The sequence below is a fragment of the Meles meles genome, chromosome 7 (assembly GCF_922984935.1).
Source record: "Meles meles chromosome 7, mMelMel3.1 paternal haplotype, whole genome shotgun sequence".
In the NCBI taxonomy this organism is placed as follows: Eukaryota; Metazoa; Chordata; class Mammalia; order Carnivora; family Mustelidae; genus Meles; species Meles meles.
Window position 1 is genome coordinate 112,413,077 of NC_060072.1, and position 19,129 is coordinate 112,432,205.

At 44.2% G+C, this 19,129-nt stretch overlaps 1 protein-coding gene across 7 annotated transcripts in view; it reads right to left on the bottom strand.

The window, feature by feature from the left end:
* Window positions 1-19,129, bottom strand: part of MICAL3 (microtubule associated monooxygenase, calponin and LIM domain containing 3) — a 195,359-nt gene that overhangs the window by 79,050 nt on the left and 97,180 nt on the right. For 3 of the 7 annotated variants that reach the window (XM_046011556.1, XM_046011555.1, XM_046011554.1), the window contains exons 12-21: window positions 17,672-17,819; window positions 15,480-15,676; window positions 13,589-13,701; window positions 13,437-13,499; window positions 12,800-12,973; window positions 11,124-11,207; window positions 7,441-7,539; window positions 5,594-5,650; window positions 3,153-3,260; window positions 532-639 (exon numbers count right to left, since the gene is read on the bottom strand). In XM_046011556.1, coding sequence (XP_045867512.1) covers window positions 532-639; window positions 3,153-3,260; window positions 5,594-5,650; window positions 7,441-7,539; window positions 11,124-11,207; window positions 12,800-12,973; window positions 13,437-13,499; window positions 13,589-13,701; window positions 15,480-15,676; window positions 17,672-17,819 — 1,151 coding nt within the window. The remainder of the gene's footprint in view (window positions 1-531; window positions 640-3,152; window positions 3,261-5,593; window positions 5,651-7,440; window positions 7,540-11,123; window positions 11,208-12,799; window positions 12,974-13,436; window positions 13,500-13,588; window positions 13,702-15,479; window positions 15,677-17,671; window positions 17,820-19,129) is intronic. The other 4 variants (XM_046011560.1, XM_046011559.1, XM_046011558.1 and 1 more) reach the window with 2 other exon arrangements.

Genomic DNA, 19,129 nt, shown 5'->3' on the forward strand with positions numbered 1-19,129 from the left:
TGTGAAACCAACCCTCACTATGCAACTGTGCTTTGAAACAGACTAAGCTGGCTCCCTCTGCTACTGGCTCTCCCACAACACAGCAGAACTATGGCAGTGACTGTCACACGTGCCTTCTATGCAGCAAGCTGCAGAAGGCAGACTCTGAATCGATGTTAACCAACAGTCCAGAGGGAACCCCAGTTGGCTTTACAGAACTGTGCAACAATCAAACCAAATTATTTTGACAGAACTCTGTTTTGAAGGTAGCATAAAAATACCTCTTCAGTGTTCACATGGTTCTACAGGGATCTGGATCCCCTGGACTATAGAGCCATCACTTTTGAAGATACTAAGTACGTTTTTCCACACAACATTCTAAACAACCACTCAGTCCTAGAAATTTAGTTACAAAATTCAGACAACCTTAAAAAAAATTACCACATGGCAGATATTGGCAAGATATGTTACTAAGCTACTTAGAATTAACCAGGTTTATTTACCACAGCTGAGCTATACCTAGACAGACAGTGCCCTTAATACATCTCTTACCAGTTCCTTCTTGTCTAGAAGGGTTTTGGGCTGTTCTTTCCTTTGAAGCTGATTGGCTATCTGCTCAGCCAATGAGCTCACTCCGCCCGTGTACATCTTTATATACTTCTATTGGTTGGAGATTATAAAATGACCAGAATGAAGGGAAATGAGAAGGAAAAAAATAAATAAATTAAGAAGACAGGGGAAAAAAAATCTTTGAAAGGTATAAAATGAATACAAGGTGCAGCAGCAAACCATGCCAACACAGTGCCCACAAGCAGGGAAACTTGGTGGTAAGAAAAACGGGTGTCTTTGTCCACATAGACGTATCAGCATTGGTAAGAATAATGGCTGCAGGAATAATTCAATTCAGTAAGGGAGAACACAGTCTTTCATGTCTTTTCAGAATATATAGTTCAGGGAGGTGGGAAGACAGGAAGGAAACAAATACAGAATGGAATAAGAAGGGCCCATATCCTAGTGACTCAAATTACATATAAAGAATGCAAGAGGAACAACTCCTACCAACACGGCAGATGTCCAGATGAACAGCATGTTTCAAGCTGGGTCTGGGGAGGGCTTGGGAAGTTATTTCCTCATTTAGAAAGAAACCAAACTCACTCTTGCAAGGCTGACTCTCCACTTGGGTAAAAGATGCCAACAGCCTAGTATTATTAGTGATGATCACCTTCCTTCTATTATTGCTTCGCTCATAACCTGTCACATGAATCAAATATTCCTGAAATTTATCTGTAGAATCCTTCTTGGCCCATTCTCCCAGTTGACACATATGCGTTCTATCCCGGCACTACAGCTAAAACCTTCTAGACTGGGCTGGGCTTCTTAAACTCGGCTTTAGGAAGTTAACACCTACAGCCATGCAGACAAGTGGCTCGGTATAGTTTTGGGAAATCAGAATGCATTTTAGTCCAGGAGGGATTATTTTTTCATCGGTTGAAAAAAAGAGAAAAGAAAAAAATCCAACCAATTCCATCTTCTTTCTAGCAATGCGGAAGAAGTAACAAGAACCTACCAAATTTCAATTGTAAGCCTTCCTGCTAGGCACCCTCACTTTGAGCCTGTCCCAAGGGAATGTGGTCAAAGCCTTGCAGGCCATCCTTTCGAGACTCCACAGTCACCTTTCCATGTGGAGATGGTCAGGACACCGCGTGTGTGCGATACTCCTCTCGTAAACTATGTGCAATAGGACAGCTGCCAGCCGGTTTTGAGGAGTCCTCTCATTCTGACTGAGAAACACACCAGGTCCGTTGTCTTGGGGATGTCCACAACCCCATTAGGAAGTGGTGTGAAGAGACAATACACACCAAGCCATACGTACAAGAAATGCTAGCCTGAGCAACGGCATGGCCTGGGCTGGGCAGGGACAAATAACAGAAGCGCTCTGGGGAAAACTAACTCCATGTGAACTCTACGAGAATAACAAGCCCAAATGAGCAAACAATTCTCCAAGGTTCTGCTGGAACCGAGGAGTCAATTCTGCTTTTCAGTTTAAAATAAGGAGATTTCCAAGGACTGGTGCCACTTGCTCATTAACTCCACAGCTTATACCGATTAGTAGTCGAGAAAAACAAGTGGCTCTAAAATCTAAACCTTCTTTTGCTGAGAGCTATCAGGGAAGCTCGTGCCTGGAATGGACTGGCACCAGGCAGAGCGGAGCAGATCGTCTAACAGCTGACAGTGAGGGTGTGGGAAATTGCACTTCATTCTGCAGAAAGTAAGTGAGAGCACAGACCAGATGTCACACATGAGGATGGAACGCCAAGCAAGCCCAGGGTCCTCACTGTTCAGTCAGGACCCTTCCCTCCCTCCAGGAACCGGCATATTCAGCAAATACAGCCCAGGGCTGCCTGCGTACAAAGGCACTGGTCACACTGAGTTCTCAGCAATGTGGTAATATTGACAAGCAACCCCCAAAAGAGGTGGAGACTCAAGTTCTATTTTTTCTGGCATGAAAACCAGATGGTTTCCTTCTCCCCGTTCTTAAGAAATAGATTAACTGTAGCAATTGTTGGACTTACACTTTTGCTACCACACATGCATATGCTTCCCCACACGTCCTGCATAGACTGCTCGAGAACAGGAAACATAAACAGAAAGGGCAAAAAGACCCGCCAATTGCTCTCTAAACTACTCTATAGCTGGATCAGTTCCATTGTAGGAAATAGCAGGGCTCATTCTTCAAATGATTACAATTCAAGAGGCACCCACAATACTGCATAATCACCACTCCATTGAAGAGATTTAATTACACTATGGCTCATATTTTGCCATACATAGTAATATGAGGACACCTGGAATTTAAAAAGCTAATGGCTAAAAAATATTTATTTTTATTTGATATAGCTGAAATATAATAAAAGTGGGTTTATTTGACAGAATTTGATGCAATGAAAGCTAGCAGCCTCTGTAACTTTGGTGTAGGCCTACAGACCTCACATGCAAGACAGACAGAAACACACACACACACACACACACACACACACATACATGTGGATTCCCACAGAAGACAGGCCAAAGTTAAGAGCACTGCAACCTCATTGGGCTACACGACATTTGTGTAGGTGAACTGAGGAGAGGCTGAAGAAGAAAGAGGATTGCCAAGTCCCAGGCTGTGCTACCTGTCGGAGGGAGTCAGAGGAGGGAGAGGCAGGGCGGTTGGAGGAGCGGAGACTAAGAGAAAGCTCCCACTGGTCAACAAAAAATCGACGAGAAGGTTCAGGCTCTGGCTACAAAATACAAGATGGAGAAAAAAAAAATCAAAGGAAACATTAAATAGTTACATACTGACCTGAGTGTAAGGATATTGGGAGTTTTAGACCTTTATCTAAATAGTAAATGAAGTAAAGAAATATTCCTAGTTCCCAAAAGCATTAACGGCTCATTCAAGCCTTCCATTCTGCTTTTAGCTCACCCTTGCCTCGTGCTTAGTGAAGCTCGCTCTGGAACACAGTCACTGTAGTTGTGAGCTTCCTCTGAAAGCCTTGTCTTCTCCTGTGTGGTGATTTTTACTCAATCCACCCCAAGTGGAAAACACTACCAGCCAGGAGGCGGCAAAGGGCAAAGGTGGTGTCCTGCTCACAAACACACTCTTTATGCTCTGCAGGGCCCCTCACTGGCGTGAGCTGGGACCTCTCCTGGGCAGAAGGAGATTCTACCACCTTACAAACAGCGAACAGAGATAGCAAATCTCGAGTGAAGCTGACTCCTTCTCCATAAAGGCCAGAAAGATGGCTTTGCCTCTTCCTATTGCCAGTGCTCAGAGAAACTCTGCCTGCCAAGGAGTCAGCCAAATTCCAGCAGTGATCAGGAGAAATCCCAAGTTTCCTGCAGACTGCACACAGCATGTGTAACAAAAGTAAGCCACGATCCTCCATGGCCCATGCAGCCAAGAGTCATCCAGTCGCCAGAGAGAAAGAAGAGGGCTGAAAGCTCTGGCAAGTGATAACTGCTTAGTTTCCTGCCAGGTTCAGGGTGAAGTACATGCAGGGTAGAGGGAAGAGGTAATATCATGGTAAGAGAAGCCAGCCCTCTGTCCCTCTAGCTCCAAGCAGATTCATGGCAACCCCAGTTCAGTGCTCCCCACTAACTTCATAGCTTGAATGGGTGGCAACATAGAGTGTAACCACCCCTGCTCCAGACGCTCAGCCAGCTCACTGGCCCTCCGCTCAACATGCAGAGCAGGCTCAGAAACACAGACCCAAGGCAGGGGTTGGCGATCTCTGTAGAAGAGCACCACCCACCACAGAGAAACAAGACAGAAGGTTGCTCCCCCAGAGAAGGCAAAGCAGTGAAGCTGATGAGAAGACTGGGGCAAGAGGGTGAAGGAGCAGGTGAGTGCACAGGCAAGATTATGGAACAGTGGAGAGAAAATCCTGGAAGAGAACATAAACATAACCCTTAAAGGTATCTAGACAGGAACCCTGCAATGAAGAATCCGGAAATCAGCTCATTGGGAAAATGCTACCTTTCCTCTGGGCATTGCAGCCCCAGATGTCTGATAGCTTCTCCCTGCCCATCTCTCCTTTTCCTTGACATACTTCCCTCTGTTCTTCTTCGCTTAGGCTCTGTTTCATGAAAAATCATCAGGACCTCATTTAAGTATGAATTCCTTGAAACGTAGGGCTTGCCCGTCTCCAGGAAATGCCTACCTTTCTTTTTGAGAGGAATACAGCCTAAGAAGAAGAGAGAGAGAGGCTGGGCGCACACAGTGCTTATGGAAGGAAGCAGCCCCAGCAGAAGAGAAGGAGGCAGAGCAAGGCTGTGTGAGGAGGTGAAAGGGATGTCCTCTTTCCACCTCCACCCCGGCCTCTTCTCCCTCACCCATCATCAATCCCTGTGTGGTCCTGACAACACACAGCCTACCTGCTTCTCGTGTGGTGACAGGGCCTAAGGAGACAGCACTAGCTTCCTTAGCTGTGACTCTATTTCTCAGAGAGCAAAAGCAGAAAGAGAGGTAAAAATAAAAGAAAAAGGCCCATGTGAAATTAAAAGATGATTTTTTCACTCTTGCTGCAGAGCTATACCAACTCAGGGACTGGGTTTAAGGGTAACAATAACAACCCCAAAAGCTTCATAAAATAAGCAGGCTTTTTAAAGGGGGCACCTCTGCTATTTGTCAAATGAGATGATGTCCAGGTGTCATCAGTAATTGCCCCTTCAGTTTTTCAGAAAAGAGTAGCTGAAGCTTTTCACTACGTACCCCCATCTTGTCACTGCCTTCCTTCCTCTCCACCCTCTTCATACTTACGAAATCCCCACACCAGTAAGAGCTTTGGCTCTCTCAGTATTTCTACCTCTAGACCCCTGAATGTCAAAAGATAGAAGCAAATGACACCTGCTTATTGATCTGAATACTGGGCAGATGAATGCTCTCCTGTGAATGCTATTTACACGGGTCAACGCGGTTAGCAACAAGAATTCTTGCTCTTGGCTGGGTGACAAGAGCGTGCAGAAAGCAAGGGGAGCAGGGACCATTCCCACCTTCCCTCTGCCCCCCCACCAGAGCGTGCCCCATCTGTTTGGCCCTCAGCATCCCATGCCATGGTTCATGCTCTTTTACCCTCTCCTGATGGGGACTCTGCTTGCCACGGCTGTCAGCATCAAGATCCCTGTACGTCTGTTGGCAACAAAGTAGAAACTTAAGCTCCATCCACATGTTCTATGTGGACCTACTAAGTGACAGTGCCAGAAAATCAGAATTCATTTCAACACATATTCCCTGCCCCTGACATATCCCCATCCCAGAAAACCATAATCCCATCTACATCAAATCCCATGACCCTAGGACAACTCCTTGTCCAGCACTCTGTCCATCTGGCCTCCAGTGAGGTCAACCACAGATATAAAGAACTATGGTTAGTACCAAGTGGAACAAACGTATTTCTTTCACACAGTGGCACAAGATCAGAGGCATTAAATGGAAGGCTTAATAGGAGAGGCTGGTTAGGAGGGTGAAGTTTTCCACAACAAGACATTAGAAAGGAAAGGTGGGGAGATGGAAACTGGCTGGAACAAATGGCCATTACAACAGTCCAGAGGAAACTCCAGCGGGGGGAGTGGTCCCTGAATAGGAACACGGGACCAGAGCATTATTTGTTAAAAGGAGACGTGGACAATGACTGGAAGCATTTTCAGTCAAAAGACAGGAATATGTATGTGACAGGGATGGAAATCCAGAAGACAGGCATATGGTTACTACCACCAACCTGAGGAAACCACTATTAGCAATCACACAGGGAAAGGAAAGGCTACTCTTATCACTCTTTGGATTACTTCTGAGGATTCAGCTTATGGCCGTGTGCTGGTGGAAAAATTAATCCAAAGCTGGTAATGGGGCCCATGAGTACATTGTCTCCACAGGCAGGTTGAGGCCAGAGCGTGGGTTTAAGTCACACCCCAGATTCAACTCCTGGCTCCATTACTTACTGTGCGAACTTGTACCAAGTGCTTGGCCTCCCTATCCTATGCCTCAGTCTCCTCATCTGTAAAATGGAGGTGATAATAGTACCTGCCTTGTAGGGCTACTGAGAATTGGTTGAGATAACACAGGAAGAGCTGAGAATACCACCTGGATCTGAATGTTAGTTCTTATGTAGCAATAAGGCACAGCATAATCGCTAAACCTACAGTGGCTCAGTTCTTAGACCCAGGAACACAGTGTGGGTCTTTTCAGACACATTACTAGGGGTAACCTTTTAAGTAAGCCACCTTAGTTGAGAAAATGTCTTTCCATAGCTCCTGCCTTTAAAATTAGTATTTTTTTTAATACAGATATCCTACAAAGGTCAATATATTCTATAAATGTACTTTATATAAGTATCCTTATTGTCCCCTTTAATTATGTCTGTGGTTAACTGCTCTGGAAAGCATTTTTTAAGTGAACTTCCTGGAGTGTGAGTAGGGTAGACAGGAAGGGCAGGTGTTTGCTAGCACAAGTTGGATAAGCAAGAAGCAGGGCTCTCAAAATCAGAAAGAATAAAACTCATAAAGTGAGGCCCTATAAAAGCCTTCCAAAAGCCCATCTAAATATACCTCCTCGGGTAGCAAGACAAAAGTGGCTGCTTTAAATTAGGTTACATAAAAATGTGCTGCTCTTCAGGGCTTTTGGACTTTGCATCTGCAACAAATATAGTTTTAGTCTGTGCTTGCATAGTTGTTTTCCTCTGATGTGGGACTAGATTCAACCAGCCAGGGTTTGAATGTATTATGTGCCATCCTGGGGTCTGATCCAGAATTGCTCATTTGTAGTAATAAGGTTGCTTCTGCTACAAATGCTCTTTTTGTTTTTTAATTGTTAGTTCTGAAAAGAGGGAATCCTGATTTGGTCTCCACCCTAGCCACCTACACAGGCAGGCAGGCAGGCACAAAGACAGAGACGAGGACCACGGAGCATGCAGAGAGGATCACCTGCTGGCTGCCACGTGCCCGACAGGGAGGTGGAGTAGGGGGAGGAGAGAGCGTGATCACTTTTTTGGGGCAGGTCCGAGAATGCTCCTTTTCCTGTCGCTTTTACACCAACAGACACAAATAGAGAGAACATTGGTGAAACAGGGGCCACGTTTAGGCTGGTTCTGGAAGGATTAAGAGCATTTACCAAAGCCATCCCTCCCATGCCTCTCTGTCCTCCATGACAATCGCTGTGTGGTCAGGGAAGATGGCTGGTCACAGTCAGTGGCTGGCCTCCAGGCCATATTTGCGCTGTCTGGTAAGTGCAGACCACATGGGTCATCTCTGTAGCTGGTCTTGGGACAGAACTTGCATGTAACACTTTCTAAATGCCAGGGATCAAAGATATATACTTTGTTGGTTTTATCAGGAAGTTGAGGATAGAAGAAATGAGCTCGGATGTAGTAGAGAGAAAGGGCACACAGGCCAACCACCACAAGGGGAGTGTGGAGACCAGCCCCCGAGGGCTCAGTCACCTGTACACCCACCAGCAGCAAAGCAGCATGCTCCCTGAGTGCCAACCGAGACAACACCCTGCCATGGCTTCCCTCTCCTCAGCCTCTGGAGCGCACTTAAAAGGTTCTGGAAAACCACCAGGGAGACAGAAGAAAGTACAGGAAACAGAATATAAGAAAATAAGTACATCTGTCACTAACTGAACACCATATATATCCATGGATTATTTCCCCATTCTCCCCCTCTCCATTGTAGTCCCTTCCTATGCATCTATGACTTACAGAACTTTTCGGTGCTTAAGAAACAGTTACTTATATCCAGGCCAGAGGAATCCTCCATTTCCTCATGCCCACAATGACCGCGTGGGGCAGCACACAGGGGAAGCCCAGGAGGGAGAAGAAGGCGTGGAGCTTGTAGGGCCCGGGGAAACAGCCCCCGCCCCCGGTTTGTTCCCGCCTCTCACGACAATTTACTTCCAAACCAAGACTAGTTAATATGCAGAGTTTGCCTGCTGGACCCATTTCTGAGATCAAATGGCAGAGGGGTGGGCAGGGAAGAGGCAAAGTGTTTATTTACATAGGAAGGTAAAAAAGAGAAGCCACTGGCAAGCCAACTATTATTCATTTTCCCTCTTCCATACCATGACCGTAGTTAAAACTGATCCTCGTGCCACCTCGGCCATCAGTGATTGCTCTGTCACACCCTCCTGCCTCAAGTCAAACCTCTTCAAGAGAAACAGAAAGTGAGTAACTGTAAGGGCTGGCTGGTAAGCCCCTCGTTCCTAAAGGGAGCTAATGAAGGCCATCATCAGGATGAGTCAGAAGCAGACGGCCACTGGAACACACCACTGGAGTTCCTCTGTTCCCATGTTTCTGGAGCACCAGCATGTTCCTGTTCGCTCAGGAGATCAACTGACAGGGCCAAGACTCATAATACCATCACTGATTTAGTGTTGAGGAAAAATTACATGTAACTGTGAGTTACAGTTCTTTCACAACCAAGTAAATTTACAGTTCCCAACTCTATCCATCAACGATCTAATAGGATTTTCATGGCTCATGGTTTTTCACTTACAAAGATCTACCCAGATACTCCTTCCAATTGTAATCTCTGGTGCCCACTCCACAGAAGCCAGGTTTGACTTCAAGGGCTCTATTCTGCTGCCTGTAGAGCCTAGCAATATTTTACTTCATAAATTACCCAGATGACAAGCTAGCTGTTATGTCTCCATGTAGCACCGCGCACAAGGTCAGAGGCCATCAGATACTTCATAAACAGGGGAAACACAAGCAGGCCCACCAACACCAAGCTCCTGATGCCCCTTCAGTACAGCTCCATCAGATGATGAGCTGACATGCCACTCTTCATCAGGACAGAGGCTTGGCTGAGCCAGGCTCCTCGGTCACACTTACTACCCTTGAGACTGCCCAGCAAGCCAACCCAAAGCTGCTCTGGGCACGTGACATTTAAAGTCATCTGTTCACCCACTACACGTGTTACAACTGACTTCCCTTCCCCTTTGCTCTTCCTATGTCAGGTGACCTTGATGAATACTGTCAGAATCTAGAGTTTAGGGGTAACTAGAGTTCACTTTCTCCTTCAGCAGATCCTCAACTAAAAATTACCTTTCAAATCATACATTCCACCTAGACTTCAAGGCAAAGGGTAAGAAAATAAAATGGATTTTCCAATGAGTTTTGTTTGTTTTCCTGAAGACGTCCTCCAAATACAGAGGAAGAAGCAGCTTGGCTTCTGTTATGAGTGTGAACATTGCTCCCCAGCTTCCATCTCAGCCTCCTGGAGCCTGCCTTTAATGTGGCATATTATTTAAAAAAGGTTAGAAAGGAAGTTTTGCCCTGAATGTAATTCAAATAGAATCCACCTGCCACTCCCCAGCACTTCCCAGCAATAGCTGGCACTCTATAGCACAAGAAGAAATCAAGGGTCAGCTCACCTGACCTCTCAGAATCTTAGTCCTAGATGATACCAAACCACAAGACAGAGAATCCAGGTTACACTTACTAGAGCAGGACCTTGCTCAACTGTGACTTGGGAGAAAATAGAGGCCCCAATGCTACCGAAGGGTTTCCTATTATCAACCAGCTGACATCCCTCCACTCACTTCTTCTGTCCTATCCAATACTAGTTAGACATAGCCTTCTAGGAGATCCTGTAAAAACTTTACTGAAAATTTTCAAGGTGTATGTTAAATGGAGACAAAACGCCAAGAAAATGCCCATGATCATCTCTGTTGAGGGTCTGAAACAAATAAAAAATCATAGTTCAAGATATTTCTTGGCTAACATTTCCCTATTTTTACTTATTTATTTTTTTTTAAGATTTTTAAAAAAATTTTATTTATTTGACAGACAGAGATCACAAGCAGGCAGAGAGGTAGGCAGAGAGAGAGAGGAGGAAGCAGGCTCCCTGCTGAGCAGAGAGCCCGATGTGGGGCTCCATCCCAGGACCCTGGGATCATGACCTGAGCCGAAGGCAAAGGCTTTAACCCACTGAGCCATCCAGGCGCCCCTAACGTTTCCCTATTTATTTATTTGTTTATTTTAAAGATTTTATTTTATTTATTTGACAGAGAGAGAGATCACAAGTAGGCAGAGAGGCAGGCAGAGAGAGAGGAGGAAGTAGGCTCCCTGCGGAGCAGAGAGCCCGATGCGGGGCTCGATCCCAGGACCCTGAGATCATGACCCGAGCCGAAGGCAGCGGCTTAATCCACTGAGCCACCCAGGCGCCCCACGTTTCCCTATTTAACATGAAAGGCTCCACTGCCCCAATTCTCAGCCTTGCTGAGTTCAGGATTCTCCCTCCATTAGTTACAAGGAAACATGTAAGCAAAAAGTCAACTTGGGTCAAAGGTTACAGTGGTAAAGCAGAGAAGCTAAGGTACCTGGAACAACTTCCCAAAGAGCTTCAGCTAGTTTCAACACCAAAACCACCCACTCTTTTAACTAATTTCTCAAATCCCAAGGAGTTAAACAAATCATGCAATACAATCAACACTGTCTGTTAAACTGTTCCCCAAAGCTGCTACTCAAATGAGTACAAAAGCTTCCTGTCCTTGGGAGCCAGGATTCTAAAGTGTAGGCCTCAGCCCTGGCTGGCTCTGAGGGATGAGTAGGTTGGGAAGGCCCAGGGAAGCAGCACCCATTTTGGCCCCTGGACAGCTCCTTTACCTGTTTCCACTGGGGGGTGGGAGCAGGGCGACCCTGCTCAGGTAGGCAGCAGGACGGCTGGCTGACCCCACGCTCTTGTGTCGGCTGTGACACACAGGCCAAGTATGGGTGGGGGACAGGACATGGAGACAAAACAAAATAAAATACATTAAGGTAGGAGAAGACACAAAAAAGATAACGGTGGACAGACTTACATCTATGAGCTGGGAGTAGGAACAGACACAGAATTAATTCTTAGAAAGTTACATTTACAAAGGAAACAAAATACCCCACCCCACAAACCAAAAGCAAATGCAAAAGGAAAAAAACGAAATCAGAAGCTGTAATTTTCACTCTCCTCTTCCCTAGCTCAAAGCTCTGAACATAAACTACTAATTCTGATTTGGAAAACTAAACTTTCTACTCAAAATGAGGTACACAACCTTCTCTTAGGGGCAAACTTCCTCCCAAGGAGAGCTTTCCAGACCTCCTGAGATGGGGCAGATCCCACAGTTAGTTGCCAGAGCTGCCAGGCAACCTCAGATGTCTACCAATGAACAGTATTATTCCTCTCTATGAGCCACAATACATATGACTGGAGTGTAAAAATTAATAACCAAAGGCTAAATGTGAGAAGAAGTTAATTCTGGCCAGACTCCAAGCAAAGTCAGTACCCCCCTCACCCATGGTCCTTAGAACAATGGCTGATATGTATGGAAAAAGCTGAAGAAAGAGAGTAAAAGAATAAAAGGAATGGGCTCCCTTTCCTTTGGATGTTCTCTCAGGTCACTGGGAGCTCTGTAAGAAACTTCCTGTGCTTATCTCCAAATCCCAGCACCTCCTCTTATAAGAAGTCTTAGTGACTTTCAAATAAGCAAGAGGGGAGGGAAGACCTAACAAAGACATCTCAAGCCAAATGCTCCTGTCTAGCACTCTCAAGTTAGTATCCATGATGACTCTTTAAAATGTTCATAATTCCTGACCTAGTTCAAGGATAGCCTATGAAAACCATCCACAACACACAAAAGAAGATTTCTCACAAGAACATTTTTTATCTTTATACTGCATCATGAAAGATGAGCAACATCAAAAACATCCAACACCAGAGGAAGAGTTAAGAAAAGCACGGACACACATGTATCAGAAGATGCTTGTAGAGTTTGGAACAACATAGGAATACGCCCAAAGTTACGTGAACAAAGCAAAACAGAAAATGTATCTTCCAAATGACCTCAACTATAAAAACAAAAATGCACTGAAAACAGATGAGAAAGAAATATAACAAAACGTTAACAGAATTAGAGGTGTTTTGATTACCTTTATTATTCTCTCCAGCATTTTCCTCAGTAAGCATCTATCTTTTTAATAATTCAAATTGTGCACATATGTGAGCATATAAATATGTATAGATATTTATAAAACTTCAAATCCCTCTTCTGAATTTTTGCCACCCTCTTCTGAATTTAGACACCTCAGACTCATTGAATGGTGAGAAGAAAGCAGTGCTTAAAGCATGGGAGGAGCTTATCAAAAGCTTTTCTTGGCCACAGTCAGACAAGGAGAAAACCAGACACAGTCATGAGGATGTGAGTGCTTGGCTGAGACACACCCTGTCCCACTTCATTTGACTGAGAAGATCCCTCCTTCTTATATGGCCAGAGCAAGCATGGATGGGTGAGATATGAAGTGGGGCTTACCTGTCTCCTCATGCCAGTGGACTGTGGGGGTGCATTCTCTTCAAATTTGGCCAACAACTGGGTCGCCATGTACTTCACTTTGTTCTGATTGCCAAGGGCCACATCCATCCTCCTGTCTGTCAGGGTGCTCACCAGTGTGGGCCTTCCTCCTCTGTAACCACGGGGCACATCCTCCTGACAAACACCAACACCCAAGAACCGGCCTTGGTTAGAGAAGCCCCCGACAGATGCCCTTCCTTCAAAGGAGTGCAGCCAGTGCCTGGCATGGCAGCTGTTATTTTCGCTTTAGGTTAAGCTTAACAGCTCTCTCCAAGGTTCTAAACTCCAGAGGCAGTCAGCAAGACTTTGGTGCATAGGGCAGTATAAAGAGGTACCTGGACTTGGGCTGGTGTTGTCCTATCTCAAGAAATCTATTGCCCCTGACAAATGTAAAATTCTGAAGAGAGAGGAAAGCACTAGTGCACACAATATGTGTATGCTTCCTTAGATGCTCTCCAAAACACTGTACAAAGGCAAGAGCCTACTGAAAAAGCAGCTGCTCACAGAAATTCTCATAGCAATATCAATTTGGAAATTAATTTCAGCCCCAATGGGCAATTCAGCATGACCATTCTAGCAAACCCCAGCTAAATCTTACCTCTTCTGATTGACTGGTCTTTCTCCTCTTTCCAGCACCATCCAAGTCCTTTTCCTTTTTATCCTATATCAAGAGAGGAGGGAGACTGCATTATCCTAGTCACCATACCTCACCTGTAGGTTTGTAGCAGGTCAAAAACCTCCTCCATTTACCTTGGGAGAACGCTTCCGAGAGATGGTCTGTCCCAGTTTGCTGAGGAAGGAGATGGGGGATTTGGTGCTGGCTATAAGAACTGCTTTCTCCTCGGCATTCAGGTCCAGGGCATCTGTGAACAGGAAACAATGCTGAGCACAGCCCTGGAGGGGGCTTCAAAGTACTGACCAGAACTACACTCCTTGCAGGTGGCTCACAGAACCCCAGAAAACTTTAAAGGTTCATCTGCTCTGACAAAAGCAAGAGGAACTCAGTGGGAAATTCAATAAAGAAATGCACACTATGGTCTGGATGTTGAACTTTCTTTTCCATCCATGTTAACAGAAACAACTCTTTTTTCCAATCCATTTCAGTCACAAAACCCTCCACTTTCTGCTTTTCAAAAGTTGGAATCTGCCTATGATTGTTAGTTAACAGACTGCTAAAGCCTCACTGTCGTGATAAAAACTTCAAGGTAGAGGGAGAAAGGGAGGAAGGGTACATAGCTCAGGGTCATTGGCTTTGATGATGCAGGCAACCATGTACACAGGCACACGTAACAGGAAGGCTCTCCCTAAACAGGTATACTGATGTGAGAGTTGTGGATTCCTGTTGTAAGAACTGCATATCTGATCAGAAAAAGCTATGGACATCTGTAAGAGTACACAGGCTAGAAGACACTGTGGAACCACAAACTCTATGGATTGTAATGTTTTATTAGTAAGAATAGTAATTTAAAAAGTAATCGAAATTAATAATATACTGCTGATATTAAATGCCTGTTTGCCAAACACTCTCCTTAGCTCATCAGTTTTATGTTATATGTACATAAAATCCAGTTTATGAATGGTGAAACTAAGGCACAGGGAAATTTAGTAACTTGCCTAAGGTCAAACAGGTGCAAGTAGTGGGAAGTAAATCCAGGTTGGGTACCATGGTCAACACTCTAAAGCATTATGTATACTGACTTACTCCAAGGGACAATAAATGTAACAGGAATATTTTTTTGGTAGCATTTTGGTAGACTGAGGCAGCAGGCTGAGGGCCAAAGACTTTGAAAAACACTAAAAGGTTGGAGAAGAGAGAGAAGCCAGAGAAGGACCAGTTACAGAAGAAAGAATGAAGCAAACAAGTACAGGCCAATGAGAAGAGAAAATTTCAAGAAAAAGAATACCATTCCATAGTGCTGAATAATGCAGAAAAGCCAAGTGAGTGAGAGACGCAAAATGAGAAAAGAATGCAGATTTGGTGATTCTTCAAGACTGTAAAGAATAGTTTTCGGCAGAGCAGTTAAAACAGAAGTCAGGGGGTGCCTGGGTGGCTCAGTGGGTTAAAGCCTCTGCCTTCAACTCAGGTCATGATCCCAGGGTCCTGGGATTGAGCCCTGCCATCAGGTTCTCTGCTCAGCAGGAAGCCTGCTTCCCCCCTCTCTCTCTACCTGCCTCTCTGCCTACTTGTGATCTGTCAAATAAATAAAATCTTTAAAAAAAAAAAGAAGAAGAAGAAGAAGCCAGGTTGCAAAGTGTTGCAAAGTTTAGGCCTCAGGAGGCAGAGGTCCTACTAAGAACAAACCACTTTTTTAAAAAGGCTGGCTCTGAGAGGAAGGGTATAAGGAAGTAGAGTCAAGGAAAACATTTTGCAAAGGAACGATTTTTGCAAACTCATAGACTTAGTGAGAAAGGTTTGTGAAAAGAAATAATGGCTGAGAACATACTAGTCGAGAAGGAAAAAATAATGGAGCAAAGTTCCAGGGCCTTACCCAGACTGCCAACCAATAATAATAATACAGAGTAAGTGCAGGTTTGCTTCTGGTGGTATTAACGAAGGACGTAGTTAGAAGGGAAGAAAGAAAAGCCAGGAAAAAAACAGAAAAAACAGAGGCCTTCCATACCCGTGCCCACCAGCCCTTACCACTGGAGGGGAGTGAGTCCTTGAACATCTCATAGAACTGAGTCAGGTACATCACCATAGAAAGTTTGTCAGGCTCCCCCACCGAGGCCATTTCTTTGCCTGTCATGATGGGAGAAATGCCCAGTTCTTTCTCGGCAATATCAAAGGCCAGCTGGTTATTCTTCTCCACATTTTGCTCATCCAAAGAATCAAAATCTCTAAGAAAAACAGAAGGAGAAAAACATAGAAGGGTTGCTTGTCCTCAGGCCAGAAAACACAGTATCAGTAGAGTCATCATCATTTTCTTCATCTTTCCGCTAAAATCCAGGGTGCGGGGTTTACTGCAATTTGAGAGCCAACCTGCTCTTCTTACCTTTTGGTCTCCTCCCTTACACCAATAAAATGCAAATCATCCTCAAGGAGAAGAAATGACTAAAGATCTACCCAGAAAGTGAAAAAGGAGGGAAAAGTTGAAGAACTACTCTCATTTTCCCAATAATGTAAACTTCTTACTAAAAGGTAAGCCCAAGAATAGGAACTATCTTTAATATGTATCCTCTTGTACCCTGTATGTGATCTGTACATATTACACTAATGCTCAATAATGATGAATATCCTGTTTGGATCAGACTGCTTCTAAAGGGCTAGGACTATCACTTGCTGTGTCATTTGGACCAGACAAGCTGTTGATGCACTAAATCAGCTCTGGTAAATCTTATTCAGCCTTCTACATGAAGGGAAATTCCAAAACATTCCTCAAAAGATGGTTCTGAGGCTAAATTTCCTGAGTTTTCCCAAGTACTTAAATTAACAAACACTTCCCGCTGTGTCTCAAACTTCTTGCCATTCGATTAAATAAAGACCGAGACCATTCTTCTTTAAGGGGTGATTTCAGATCAACTGGCAGGCCTTATTTTGTGTTAACCTACTACTGACTCTGTAGCAAGGTTTTCATTTTTCTAAATGCTTTTTCTTTATAGATTAAGTCTATTAAACCAGGAAGGCCTCATCCTGAATGACGTCACTGTAGTCTAAACGGTGCCAAATCACCTACCCCCACTGCTTTGTGTTCTGTTACATGGAACTTCCCTAGACCTTCTGCAGGCAGCCTTCTCCCTCTACCACCTCCCACCTCACCTGCTAGCTTCCCTTCAGCTACTTCTGCCTCCATCTCCTTTTCTTTCCTGCCTTCCCTTTGGAAGAGAATGGATTCACCCAGTCTTCTGCCATTCATCACAATCCTTCTCAAACTACTCCTTTTTCTTCTCCTGTCCTTTCTTGATGGAGGCTGGGGGGACAGAAGCACTGGAGATCACTTAGCTTTATCTAAATAAATCAGAAATTCTTATTCCAAAACCATATATGTAAGGCCGTTTCTAGTAGCTCTGGCCTTATTAATTTATAACCTAATATAAACAGGAACTATGTTTCTTAGGTTTCCTTAAGCAATCATTAAAGCAAATGCACAAATTTGGGCCCCAATGAAAACGAAAGGCAGCCAAAATAATTCAACAGTCTTTTCTTCTGTTTCTGGATCTTCCTGTTTGGCTTCCATGGTAACGAATGCCTATGGGGGAAATCTGAAGGCACTGGTCTCTGTAGTTGACCTGGGGTCATCCTATTGTAGTGATTTTGCATTTAGGTGAATAAAGAATGGCCAAAAGAGAGGGTGTCACTGATATAAGTGGGTAAGGTGGCCTGAATCTTATGGGTCTGGGCATAGTATATTTGCAAAAGGCACAATTCTTAACAGAGAAAATACCAATGAACCATGATAAATTGGGTAAGTATTCACTGCTTTCGAGTTTGTTGGTACTGACATATTTGCCTTCAGCCAGCCAAAGGTTCTAGTGAGGTTTTCCTATGACCACCAGCATCTGGGAGAAATAGCTGGCTGAAATGAAGAGTTCAACCTGGGGCCAATAAACAATTTTCCTTTGTGTGATGTTAATAGGCCCAGGTGGGTATTAAAACCAGTTTTTGTCCTACTGCGTGCTGTGATTTTTAAAACCTCAGCTGGATTCAGCTACACGATGCTTGACACAAGTTTTAAATATAACTAACTTGAAATTAATCACTGCCTCCTAGAAAAAAGTATCTTGCTATGTATGCAAATGCATAGTTTGTATGCAAATGCAAAATTTGGCTACCAGATAGCAAAATACCGAGGTCCTGAGCAAATACAAAATGAAACAATGTTTGTCACAACTTACATCAGATCAGGGCGGTATCTATGGATGATCGCACATAAGGCCAGTCCACTTTTCCAACACATAGTGAGATCTGTCACATTTACCCCTGCATAGCCATCTGTCTGCCTTTGGCACCAACCCAGCAGTTTGCTTGAACGAGCTACAGACTCTAAAACAACAACAAAAAAAATCATCAGAAGTGTGGTCACCTGGTAGCACTGATGTAGGATCCTCCTTGTAGTACACATAATGGTTCAAAAACTTACTAAAGGCAGGAACAAAACAGTTGTCACTGTTTTTCAAAAGTAAAAAGCTAAGTAATTGGTATCATGATAGTGGAATTTTAGGTAGATAAGAAACTACCAAATTTACCCAGTATCTGATGTCAACACCAGTCCCTCTAACAGAATGGTAAGTCACAAGAGGAATGATCTGGATCTGCTGGTCCTGAAGCCCAGGCTCCCTGCAGCACTCTTGGATACTGACTTAGCTGGAAGAGCACCATCTACTGACCCATTATCCCCACCTACAGAAGGTCTAGAAGCGCGGCTTGGCAGCTAGCTGAAGAAGCTTCTTCCCTTCAAATTATATTGGGAGGAGTAGAGCAGTAAAGAGTCTGTTCTCTCTAGCAATACATTAAACCAATAATGCGCAAAGCCCACTCTTACACGTTCCAGGGTACAGAGTGATTTGGCAAATGAAGAAACTCTGTAGAATTACACTGGCAAGGCCAAAGACCCTGGACCAGAACAATCCCCCAGGCCAGGACTGGCACCCCATATTATAAATGATCACAACTTGAAAAAGTGAACACATCAACACATACACTTGGATGTTTTCCAGTTCACTGATGTGTCTTCTTAAACACGAATGGCCTTTCTAAAAGTCCTTTTTTCTTAACTGCATCAGAGGAGTTCTGATATGGAGCATTTAGAAGAATCTGTGAATTCCTGTTTGTGTCCAAGAATGTCTGCTCTCTTACCTTTGGCAGCTGGAAATATCTAGTCTTGTATGAACTCATTTAGTGACTTGGGAAATAAGATAAAAACTGCATATCATAAAAACCCTGTTTCATTTAAGTCTTTCAGTGAAAATGTATTCTAAAACTATACAGAGAAACACTCCTGCTGTTATCATCATAAATCAGAAATTTACTTCAGAAATTAACTTAGTTCAGATGTCTCCCAAATCTGTTTTTCCACCAACCCAACATGTACTGGGCAACTTCAACATTCCAGGCTCTAAAATGATAGTGACAAAGGTTTACTGCCTGCTTTCAAGTAGATGACACCTGAGTGGACAAAGATGAAAATGCTTCCAACTGCCTGTTGGTTGTGAAATCCACCCTGATATTGCAGTAACATGTCAAACTCAAAACAGACTCAAACCTTCTATCCTCCTGCTTCCTTGTCCAAACTGACGACGGCACCATCTGCAACCATCTCTTGACCCATGCAACCAAACTGCCGATGCCTATTG